This window comes from Octodon degus, unplaced genomic scaffold, assembly GCF_000260255.1.
Source record: "Octodon degus isolate 3935 unplaced genomic scaffold, OctDeg1.0 scaffold00042, whole genome shotgun sequence".
NCBI classification, from domain to species: Eukaryota; Metazoa; Chordata; class Mammalia; order Rodentia; family Octodontidae; genus Octodon; species Octodon degus.
In genome coordinates, this window is record NW_004524618.1 from 6,411,100 (window position 1) to 6,423,822 (window position 12,723).

At 45.5% G+C, this 12,723-nt stretch overlaps 1 protein-coding gene across 1 annotated transcript in view; it reads right to left on the reverse strand.

Annotated features, from left to right (window-relative positions):
* The window catches only part of Sorcs1 (sortilin related VPS10 domain containing receptor 1), a 526,874-nt gene that overhangs the window by 7,518 nt on the left and 506,633 nt on the right, over window positions 1-12,723 (reverse strand). The window contains exon 24 of the mRNA XM_023715489.1: window positions 9,582-9,681. Coding sequence (XP_023571257.1) covers window positions 9,582-9,681 — 100 coding nt within the window. The remainder of the gene's footprint in view (window positions 1-9,581; window positions 9,682-12,723) is intronic.

Consider the following 12,723-nt stretch of genomic DNA (forward strand, 5'->3'; position numbering starts at 1 on the left):
AGAGAGAGAGAGAGAGAGAGAGAGAGAGAGAGAGAGAGAGGACAGACAGACAGGAAGACAGAGACAGAGACATACAGAGAAACAAAGAAACAGGGACAGAGAGAGATAGAGACATCATATTTGCTCCCTCTTTCTTGCTCTGTGATGCTCTGAGGCCCTTCGAGATTCTTCCACCGAAAACTCTAGGCGTGAATCCCTGAACTTCTGCAGCAGCGAGCTACACAGCCCTGTTCTTCTAACCTTAGATGTTTCTTTACAGCCATGCAACGTGGGCTGACACAGTGTCAGAGAATGGACCTTGGGATTCCTAATACAAATGTGTGATCATTATATATAATACTTTGAGACTAATTACTTACTATAAAAATATCCAGTTCATGTCTTTAGGGTAGGCCTGACCTCTCCCTGGGTTCTCCATGTTACTGAAACAAAACAACAACAAAAGCTATGCGTCTTTCTTGGTAAGTGTAGATAAATCTAGTTATGGCTCTAGGGGAGAGTTGTATAAATGTTTTAAAAACCTTCCAAGTTTCCCAAGAGGCGCAGTCAGCCCCAAGTCCACTCACTGCACGGCTGCCTCAGCTCTCTACCTCTCATGGGGCCCAAGCCTTCTATGCTGAGTTCAAGCACCTCCCACCAAGAACGGCAATCTGTTGCCCAACGCTCAGGCCTGGCCCACCACTCTAATCCATATTTAGCGATGGAACATGACAGGCCTGCTGCTATGCGCACTCTGAGTTGCAAAGCCCTGTGCCCTTCAGCGTCCTCCTCGGGATCCTACTGCTGCACGTGCAGTCAAGGCAGGAGTAGTCTTTGGACGGTGGTCCGCCAACCTGTGGGCCAGCCCAGCCCCCATCAGCAGAGGTCCCTAACTGCTACCGGAGAGACAAAGGAGCACAGCTAGACTCAAGAGCTACCCAGGTGAACCACACAAACATTGACTGGTAAAAATAAATGCTCCCTGTTGTACCACTGAATTTCTCAGTTGTTTATTATATAACAACAGGTCGTCTGCTCTCATAGTTCTCTCTCTGAACTGGCTAAACCTACAATTGGCAATTTTTATCTCTGGCTTTATGGTATTCAATTCTTGGTGTAGACTTCTGTCCTTACAGTTAGGATGACCCTATGAAAAATCAGATGAACATGAAAGCTCTCTGCTAAAGCAAAACATTTCAAGAAAGAAAAGATGAGCTCTTAAAGCTTGTAAAGACCCAGCACACATAACCTGGGACAGCCTGGCCGCTCACTCTAAGAAATCTGATGTCGTGAAGTCTGTCCTAAGCTCTGGAATCTTCTGGCATTTTAGATCTGCTGTCTTACCCTTTTTCTCTCAACTTTCTGTTTGGTCTTTTCCTTATATTCTTGCATTTCTGTCCCAACTACCACTTATCTGTGGCGCCGCATGCTCTGCCCTGCTTCCGGTCATGTGCGCTGAGCAGCGTCGGGGCACATCCTCAGAGCAGTCAGCTCCAGCAGTTACCTTGCGGTCCTTTCAGCCCCCTTTTGTGGCTCACATAATTATCATTAAAAAAAAAAAAGCCAATCAGAAGCATAAGAGCAACTGCACTCCTGGCCCTTGGTCGATTTAGAAGAGGGTCACAGTAACTCACTCACTCTGGGGGAGGGATGTACTTAGCTCTCTTGACATTGGTTATCACTTATTGTAACACCACAGGGGTCTCACAGGGGTCAAAGTCACTCGTTCCAAGTATCTGCGAAGCAACCTACTTACATGAAGAGAAAAGGATATTCAATTTTAGGAGAAACAGAAGGAAGGCAACATATCACCCCCATGATTGTGCCCACAAAAGACTTGGAAGTAATAACTGTGTAATAAGCACCAAGAGACTGAAGGGACAGATAAATTTATTGGCCGTGGAAGGATCTCACAAGTGCTAATTTCATTCCTAAATGCAAAATGTTATTGCGACGATTTATTTCCCTTTACAGTTCGGGGCTCCGCAAGTATTTGGCATTTGCATCTAAAATGTGGATTATATTATATTGTTGTTCCTAAAACTTCTTAACTAATGCTAGCTCTGCCTTCAGATGGAAAGCACCTTCTTCTACATGCAGCTGAAAGGCAAAACCCACGCTGGATCTCAGTCTAGGCTACAGCTGAGACCCTAGCCCGCCCCAGCCTTGTCTTATAGCATACCCTACGGTACCAACCTGAAAATATTAATTCTCTAATATCTCTGAGATAACATCTTTCTATTACACCTGAAAAGAAATTAAACCAGCCTGTGACAATATGGAGCCCATGATAACCGGAGATAACAGTTTCACTACGACACTCACATCTACCCTTGACGAAGGGCAGCCTCCTTAAGTGTCGCCGCTGAAACCAGGCACCTGACAGCAGAAGAAGGGGCAACAATATTACTGTGTATTTTTTTTTTCATGTTTTTATTTAACCTGAGATTTGAGGCTTTTTGAGAAATATTAACTTTTCTTTTTTTTTTTTTCTGAGCCCTAAATTTCAGGAAAAGTGACTCAATTGGAAAGCTAAGGGGAAGCCAGTATCCTGATGTGAAATCCGTGCAGAACTCAGAGTGGCTGGCAGTGGGCGCGTCATGTTTGGCCCACACTAGCACGCGGATCGCTTCTAGAGAATATCATTCGTTTGACTCTCATAAAACCAGCGGCTACTCAATTACATCTGCCACTAGGATGCTGGCTCACACTTAATCATATTTCAGCAGGTCTGTGCCCACAGTCTTTGGCGGGCCTGAACCATTCCTCTAGATTGTAGATGCAGCATATCCATCGTTTGGAGACGTGCGCCATCCTTTCTTCCTCCCCCCACAGTCATCTGCCCATTCTTCCAAATAGGCTGTCTCTGTGCCAAAAACTTTAGATTTTAATGCTTATTTCTAATTTCCTGCTATACCTAATAGCACAGATCCTTCTCATGTCTCTGCTTTAGTGGATGCCCTGAGCAATAAATCAGATTTATTGCTGTACTAGATTCAGTGTCTCTCAGCTGAAGCCGCTTGTTCTCCAATGCTCTCTGGATCTCTTGTGCTCAGACTCGACTCGAGGGAGCATGGGAGCAGTTGTGCTTCAAGCTGCCCATTCCCAGGGCACATGTCCAATTTTAACACGTGTCATTAGGGACAAAAAGATCATGAGACAGGGTTCCCCTGATGCTTATTGGGTACATGAGGGCGAGTTTCCACACATCTGCTCCTTGATTAAAGGGAGCATGCAGTGGAAACCGGGTTACCACTGCGTAATTCAGACCTGAAGCTTTAACTGGGAGGGTGAAATTTCGGCTATCGCTCTCCTGGCTGCAGCAATGACTTAGCCTCCTTCTCATCGCTGAGACAATGCCAACACCCGCAGCTCTGAAGTGCCCAGGCTGATCCTGACACTTTGTAGAGTTTCCTGTCATTAGTCAGCTCGCTCCAAGGAAGGGGCATGAAAGAGGAGAGCTGAGGGAGGCACAGCAGACAGGAAGCAGAGCAGAGACCCAGGAAGGAAGGACAGATCAGACCCCCACATACGGTGCCCCAGTGACTCCCCTCTACAGACCAGGCTTCACCTCCCCACACTGCACTTAGCTATGAACTCACTTGTGGACTGCTCTACTCATGGTACAGGTACCCACCGTGTGCTTGCCTTCCAGAGCCCCACCTCCCAGAACTTGAGGATCTGCGGAGCATCTGGATACAAGCCGCAACACTGCGTGTCAAGTGTGCTTTGGATGGTGCGCAAGCAGTGCTTCTGCAGCGCCTGATGTGCACGTGTGCTCTGACAGGTACAAAGTGGGGCCAGTGAAGGCCCAGCCTGCTTCATCCAAAGACATTAAAGAGTGATGAGGAAGACAGTGGGAACAACGGCCATGATCGCTGATGTCAGAGAGAACAGACTTAACCCAGGTGTGCGGACCTCACAGTGCCTCACTAGAGTGAGGACCTGAATGAGCAAGTAAGGTCCAGAATGTACAATAGATAGCGTGACTCGGGAAGAAACAGTTCAAAGGGAAGGACAAACTGTGATGGGGAAAGGGGAAAGGAGGGAAGGGGAAAACTATACACAATACATATGTGTGTGTGTGTGTGTGTGTGTGTGTGTGTGTGTGTGTGTAACTGGGGATTGAACTCAGGACCCTGCACCTGCCAGGCAAGTGCTTATTCTACTGAGCCATCTCCCCAGCCTTATATACAAGATAGTTAAGACTGCTATACAGCTAGTTTCTCTTAGTTCATTGGAAAGAAAGTTTGTGCTAATATTGTTCATGCCTATATCTTGTCCTCTGAGTAACTACTAGGACAGCAGTAAAATTCAGCATATTAATTTCTGTAACTCCTACTAACCTGCTTTGAAACTCTGTTTTATTGTTATTATTTTCTTTTCTCCTTAAAATAAAAAAATAGAGTTAAAAATACACGAGAGTTCAGATAAGGGGATGATATTATGTAAATGGTAGCGTGGAGCTGACCCTTAAAACTCAAAGAGGTTTAGCGAATGTAGACAGGAGATGTGGGGAGAAATATCTCAGTCGGGTGTAGCCTGAACAGGGGTACACTTTGGCTGAAACACAAATGCTTCTGGTCTGCTCCCCAGCCCCTTACGTTTCATTTCCTTCTCCAGCACTCAGGGTTGCTTTGTAATTCCACAGCTTTTGCCTGCTGTACATGGCCATTAGCTGCCATGAGCTTCTCAGAACACAAGAAGGCCACAAGTCCCTCAGCCTTCTGGACAATGTGCTTCTTCTTGTCTCCACTGCTCATCAGATTTCAGATCTCTTTCTGCAGTAACTTCTGAAATGGCTGTCAGGAGTGGTTGGGCAAAGAGAAATTTTGTGGTAACAAAGGAGCATGGGAATGACTAAGGAAAAATGATGACCACATTCCACATTAACCAAGCTTAGATCCCCGAGTTACTGAATTTCCAAGTAGAACAAGTAGGGGAAAAGAAAGCCATTCTCTAATGGTATCCAGCGATCTGTATTTTCTTACCTTGTGTTCCCACATAGCCAACAGGGAGCTGGATTTGAAATCCTAAACAAGCTAAGTGAGTGAAGGGAGACAGGGCTTGGCCCTCGCTGACAAACCCAGTTATGCATTGCCTCGCTCATCAGCGACATAGTCTGGCTTGGACATTTTTAAAAGAAGCCTGCTGAACATCTGCTGTGCGATTAATGAACTACAGCAGCATGCCACAGTGGTCCCCGGAAGGACATCAGCAGCCCCATGCATGAGACATGAGATGTGACTGGCAGTGCCTTTCTTCCTCCTTCTGTGAGGAAATAAAAAGGGAAAGGGAGCTGGACTGGAAGCTCTACACCGAAGTCTTCACTCTCCGTCCTTTCTCCAGGCTTCCTCTCACTGCTGGGTTGGCCACTCATACGCTTTGTAATGTCATAACTTTTGCCTGCTAAACACGGACATGCCTACAACTTGTATTCTGAATAGTACTGTTAATTTTTCATTTAATAAAAGAAAATGGCAAGTAGCTCAGTCTTCCCAACCTTGACCCAAATTGTCAAACTTTCCAGATGTCAAAATTCCCTCTATCATCTTTGGTAGACATAGAGTCTAATATCATTTTCAAATATTTTTTGATTTGTTTTGCTTTTCTAAATCCTATAGTTAGAGTCAACTTAGGATCAATCTCAAGCAAGTTGATCTCATATATACTTTACTTCTCCATCACAACTGTTGAAAAATGTCAGTCTCTGTATTTTTAGATTTATTCATTTGGTACAGGGTCTTGCTATGGAGCTAAGACTTGGAGTGATCCTCCTTTCTCAGCTCCTCCAGTACTGGGATTACAGGCTTGCATCACCATGCCCAGTTTCTGTAGCTTTCATGGTGTGGGGCCAGCACAGCATATGATACTGGGGATGGAATCCAGGATTTGTGTTATCCAGACAGGCACTTAGACTGCTGAGCTATCTCCCTGGCCCCAAAAAGTGCCAGTCTTGGGGCCAGTGAGAGCTCAGTGGTCTAAAGCACCTGCTTATTCAAGCTTAGGCAGCCTTAGGAAACCATGGTTTGATCCTCGGCACCACGTGCTATGCCAGCCCTGAACTCAGGGTGGGCTGAGCCAGCATGACCCCCCAAAAAGTGCCAGTCTTGACACAGTCTTAGTTTCTGTGGATACGAGTCTGGCCCAGACTGACATGGCACCAGAAGATTCACTCTATTATAGTTTGTACAAACATGGCTGAGATCCATGTGCCAAAACTTTCCACAACTCATTGATTCTAAAATGTTGGACTTTCTATTCATTTTACTGTTTAAAATGGTGTTAATTTCCTACAGAAGTTTTCATCAGGGGCTAGAGGGATAGTTCAGTTGCAAGTCAGCCAGTACAATATCTCAACAAATCCAGCTAGTCAGGTTTGGAATTTGACTGTAGAAAAACTCTACTATGAAATCTAGCTAGGAAAACAGAAAGCAAAGAAAGGGGAGGGGAAGGGTGGGAGTGGAGAAAGCCTGAACGATCAAATGGCTGGAAGTCAAAGTAATTTCTCACTTTTTCCAAGTGGCACAATGTAAGACTGCAGTTCTTCCAGGAGCTGCCAATTATTTTGTCTTCTTGGTAACTTTGCTTCCTGATTTCCTGTGTCACAGCAAGCTTCCCTTCAAATGCAGCATGACTTATCTGTGTTCCTGGTAACACACTCTTCTGCCAGTGTCTTACCTCAGGAGTCTGAATCTTGCTCTCAAACTCCTAGCTGCGAATGAGCTGCGTCCTTGAGTGGGAATTTTTCGGGTCTTCCTAACTTTGCAAGAGTCTTGGCATCTAGAGCGCCCAACAGCAGGTTGAACCCCTGCCCTTACCGGGAACAGACTTTCTGCCTGGACTGCAGATGCACAAAGACTCTGAGATGTCCTCACTGAACTGGTTTCTTGGCCGAGCCCCTGGCCAACTCAGTCTTGTCTGATCACCTGCATTTATAGTCAGTGTTTTGCACCTCGGCCTCAACTCTGAATCAGTCCTCTACGCTAGAGGGCTTCTTAAAATATCAACCGAAGTAAGATTTCAAATTCACCCTAATGATGAGTCACGTCTGAAATACAACACACTAATAAGTTAAATAAAAACAAGTACAGATAATAACAATGGAGAGAACTCTAGGTGGAAGAAGAGAGATGCAACGTGATTGGTCTCCAGAATTGAAGACTTTGAGAAACAGGGCTAGTTTTCTGCCTACATTGACTCAGAATGTTCTCTTGTGATTCTTCAATAGAGACTTTTTGTGAATAAAGAGTGTCTTCTGACAAACTGAGCTGCTGTGCAGCACAGTATGCTTTCTGAAGCTCAGAGCCTTTAAGAAGCTGAGTATGCAAAGCAAACCTTCCAACACAAAGCAAGGACCAGCTGGTTATATCTCTTCCCATACAGAGTTCAGTGTGAACTATAAGACTCGGTGGTGTTTATACAATAAACCCAGAGAGAAGTAGCTCTACTTAACACGGATGAGAAGCCGAGGTCCATAACAGGTTAGGTCGTTGGTTTAATTAAATCTCACACACCTCTCAGTGGTCTTAATGGTTTCCCAGGCCTCTCCAGCATATTACAAATGATTCACCATGACTCTTCCACCTTCTACCTCCACAGCCCACATTTACAAACAATGACATTTAAATTTTCATTTGCTTTAGGCAATGGAATTTTTAAAATCAAAATTCTATGGAACTCTAATTTTAAAAAAGATGAAATCTAATAGGAAGAATGGTCAGTGCCTGTCCTCTCTATTCAGGGGCACATCCAAGCGTCTCCAGGGAAGGACGGGACAGAGCTGGAAACTGCGCTCCTGTGCTCCTCACGCAGCTGCCAATCTCAGTGCTGCTAGCACTTTCCCTTTTTAGCACCTGGTGCTTGGAATGATTTCTCGAGTTTAGCCCTATCTGTCCTTTGAGAACACGCTCAAAATGATGCTCCATGGGCTGGGAGGTAGCTCAGTGAAGTACGTGCCTGCCTAGGCAAGCTCAGGGTCCAGGGTGGGATCCCAGGCACCACATGCCAGTCCAGGGCCTCCCTGGGCATGCTGAGCTGGCAACTGAGGCTGGGCGCGGTGGTGCACGCCTGTAATCCCAGCACTGGTGAGACTGAAAACAGGAGGATCACGATGAGTCCAAGCTGCCTAGTGAGACCCTGTACCAAATGCATGAAGAAAGAAAGAAAGAACGAAAGAAAGAAAGAAAGAAGTTCCGTCTCTAAAATACTTCATATCATTCGGACCAGATGCAGTTCTTTTGTGCTTTGAATTCCTATACAACTTTTGTTGCTCATAATCAAGAAGAATAAAAAGCACAGCTTACTCTGCACCAGCTGCTGCCCTAAGTGCACTGCCTGAATCAGCCTAATCTCTCCTGGGTGCCTTCGCCATCTTGGAGGCAAGTAAAATTTAAATCTGTTTTCTAGGTCATCAGAGTTAGTACCAGGGCAAGACTGAAATCTATGACCGGGCTGTAAGTCATTTAAAATAACATGGAGTCCAAATGCATAAATATGGCACAGTACCTCCCGACATAAGCATTTCTTTAGATCAAGAATTACACCCCCCCAAAAAAATAAATTAAATAATAATAAAATAAAAACTTCTCAGGTGCTCAGAGGCAGGGCTTTCCGGCGGCGATGGGATCCGAACTGCACTCGGGAGGCGGGGTGTGTCTGGAGGTGGGCATGTGACGTGAAGGCTCTGCCCTCGCAGGCTCCTCCTTCTCTCTGCTTGCCACCTGCCATGACATGAGCAACTTCTCTGCCCGAGACCCTTCGAGAAGGTCCTTTCGGCCTGGGTGCCAGCGGGCCATTGGCTGCTCCCAGGAGCCAAAACCAGCCCTTCCTTCTCCAAGCTGTGGGTGTCGGGCACGCATGCGGACTGCAAGCAGGTGACAGCAGCCGCTGCACTGGCCGCTCTCGGGACACCGGCTTCGCTCCCTTCCTCCGCCCACGGCCCCTTCGCCACTGCTGCTCCCAACCTGGCCCTCACCATGCCTGGATTATAAGTTTATGAAAACAGTCCTCCCCGCAAGCATTTGTACTTCACCATCTACAAAAGGAAGTGTCCAATAAACGAATAATGTCCATTTAATTTATTTCTGATATACACTATAATACTGATTTATAAAATCTTGGGACTACTGCTTTTGTCACTGGGACATTTCCACAGCCTTCTAAAAAGTATTTCCGTTCTGTTTCATAGGCAAAGAGGCATTACCAACTTGATATCACCTAACTCACTACTGCCCTGCAGAACTGCTAATTTCTGCTATTTCCCCCGAATCATATTTAAAAAAGTAAAATAATGTGAAAATAGGCCTTTGCAGAAAAAAATAAAAACCAGGTTACTTATAAGTTTAAAGTTATTTTCAAGAAATCTGGTAAGACAAAGCCATGCGTCTAGTGACTTTTGGACAGTTTTGTTTTCTAGGAACTAAGTAGGAAACACCATTGTCTTCTGTTGTTTAACTGCTGCCCCTTTAACACCAAAACGTGCAGCAAGGAGACTTCCAGAACTGGGGCCCACGTGATGCTCAGCTAAGGGAATGTCAAGTCCTGAACTGGTGACGGAGACACAGGGAGTCGCAAGCCCGCTCCCCTCGGCGGGAACTGACCTGCGGTTAGGTGTGCCGCGTGCACGAGGACCTGGACGCCAGGCTTCAGCTCGAAGTGCACCGAGTTTTGGTTGAGCTTGTGGATTAGCGCTTCTGATATCTGAAAGAAGAAGTGCTAGGGTTAGAGCCACCAAAGCCTTCACAGCAGCTAGAAGTCGCCAGGCTGCGAGGTCCTCACCTGTTGAGCAGTGCAGTCTACTACCTGCATTATGTCCACGAGCTACATAATTAGCAGCACCCAAGTCACAGGTATAATTATGTAATGAATAGGTGCTGTGTGTCCTGCGGCTTAGTATCTAGTATACTATTAGATCAGTTATCTAATAGGACAGGTAACATGTTATTAATATGAAAAATAATGTAATTATATAACATATAATTATATGGCTTTATCTGTGAATTATGTACATGAGCTTTATATGGTTTGATTACTTTACTCCAGAGTATGTCTATAGTTTTATCATGGCCTGACTTATACCATAATCCTTACACAATAAGACAAACTATTAGTCAATAGGATATAAGATAATTTCTGATCCTAAAAATATCCTGTTTATCCTTACAAAAGTCATCCCAGCTTTTTCAAAAAGCATTTGTTATACAGAAAGAGATTCAAAATAAAAAAATTGTTTTTAAAAATGCTGGTGTTGCAGCTCAGTAAGAAGGCCCGCACGCTGCGCCTGGCTCTCGTCTCGCTCACTCTGCCGCCTCCCCCAAGCCACAGCCCGGGAGTCGCACAGAACACGCCCTTCATGACTGCCTCGAGTGGCAGAGATAGTCCTGATGAACTTCCGAGGGGCACCACTGAGGCAGAAGCAGCCTCGCCTGGGCCGTGCCCCGCGCGTGTGCAGAGCGGCCAAGCGGCTGGGGCCCGACCCACGGGATTGCATTCGTGGACTAGGTAGTCCAGCAGCGGCACAGAGCCTGGATCTGAGAGACTCGGTGTAAGACCTCGAGGCGCACTAAACTTCCGTTCACTCTTCAGAGGAGGCCTTCTCTCAGTTTGCTTGTTCTTCAGGAATTTCAACAAGCCCCTGAGAGCCAACCACACTCTTATTTGTTTAAAAAAAAAAAAAAAAAAAAAAAAAAAAAAAAAAAAAAAAGGGTGTCCCTGCCTTACTATGTCATTGTAACCAATTTTGTGTTGCTTTCTCTTTCCCCCCCCCGCATCTGTGGTTCCATTTTCTCCACTGCATCACACGTGACACCTCTGACCCCCGTGAGCAGTCAGCAGCCCCAGAGCTCAGCCCTGCCAGCCCCCGGCTGGTGTGCAGGAGCCTGGCCCAGCAGGGCTGCGGCGACCCCGCGCAAGCGCCGCCCATCAGACGCGGAAAACGGACTCGGCTGAAAACTCTCCCTCTCCCCTGAGATGCGCCTTCTCTTGAACACCTAGAATCTTCCAGAATGGTCAGGTCTACAGAAGGAGTGGATTTCTAACCAGTGTCACCTATGGGCTAGCGAGTTTCCTCTTTTTTTTTGGCAGTACTGGGATGGAATCCACAGTCTATGCGCCGAGCCTCGTCTCCAACTCTTCTGTTTATTTCATTAGTTATTTGAGGCAGGGTCTTTCTAAGTCACTAAGTTGCCCAAGGTGAGCTCAAACTTGTAATTCTTCGTCTCAGCTGTCTTCGCCGTGGGGAGCACAGGCGAATACCACCACAGCCAGGACCAATGCACTTTTTAATAAATTCCTTCTTTATTCTCATCATTCAGATACTAGCATATCAAAGCTCTTGCATGAAGATTCTGCCTGTAAACTGCACCCGTGCACATTTAATATGCCAAGATTCATACATATATACATGTGGACACATTGCAAATAAATGCATATATATGATTACACAAAATACTTAATTCAAATATAAAAGACTTGTCAGAATCAATTATGAAATAGAACTGTTTCATAGAAACTATCCATTGACAAAAGGGAATTATGTGCTTGGAAGAGAGTAATTTCTCATGCTTAGCCAGGTAAAGTGATATTTATTTCTTATCCCTGCAAATGGCTTTTTCTCAAGTGAGTGATATAAAAAACTAAACCAGAAAATAGAATTCATCAGAATAGCATGTTTCTCATTGATAGTCTCCAGGAGGGTCCCTTTTGAAAATAATTAACTCCTTTGATGAGTTTGTTTGTAGTGCTGCTTGATAGGCGATGTCTGTACTCTTTACAGAACTACGCATGTTATACAAAAATAGCCAAGAAACAAAAACTAGACTGCATGTCTTTAACTTGTACCAAAGGATATCCAATAAAGAACACACACTCCATGGGGCAGAGAGTGAGCACAGGAAACAAAAACAAATGAAATTTACATTCCAAACAAGAATAACCTCAAATAGAACCATGTGCGTTTCTACTCTCGTGAATTAGTGTGAAGCTGTTGACTGATTTTCACAACATTTAGAATTTTTAGCAATGCACTTGCCCAACTGCGTCTGCTACATCACGTTGAGCAGGTCAGAGCTGCCCACACATGTTACAGTACGCTATAGATGCATTTGATTTGGATAAACTTGCTTAATTCTGGCTGCTTTGTGTAAGACTGCACATCTTAGGTGTTACAGCTGTTATCTCTACATGCTAGAACACAGCACTTAAGTACATTTACCCACTTAACATTTGAAAGGTTGAGGCTAGATTTCAGCTTTGATTGCTACTCTTATGCCATTCCCTTTAGAACTATGTTCTCAAGCCTGTTGACAAAGAGACAGCAGAAGATTTAGAGAGAGGCCTGGCTGAGTGGGACTCAGAAGATTGATAAATGCAGCATGGCATGTCCTACAGCCACCACCAGTTCACATATCAAGCGTGACAGTCCCAACATCCACCCTTAAGCCAGTCACCGGGATGGCCGAAGGGATAATAGGCCAGGGAAGGCGAACCTTTCAGAGTTTTCAAGGACACAAACAGCCTGGTGCAGCAGGCAAGCCCTTGGCTCGCCATCGCTAGAATAGGCCACATTCAGGGCTAGCACCTCCTTCCTTCTCACTGGTGAGTGCAATTTGAAACATTCAGTGAGTGTGCGATGTAAAGGTGGAATAGGCAGCCATCTACAGAGCAGTGGAGCAGAAGCTTAAGGACAGGAGCGCGCGCGTGCCTGGGAAGACTCAAGTGCAACAACCGGGATTGCTAGGAGAC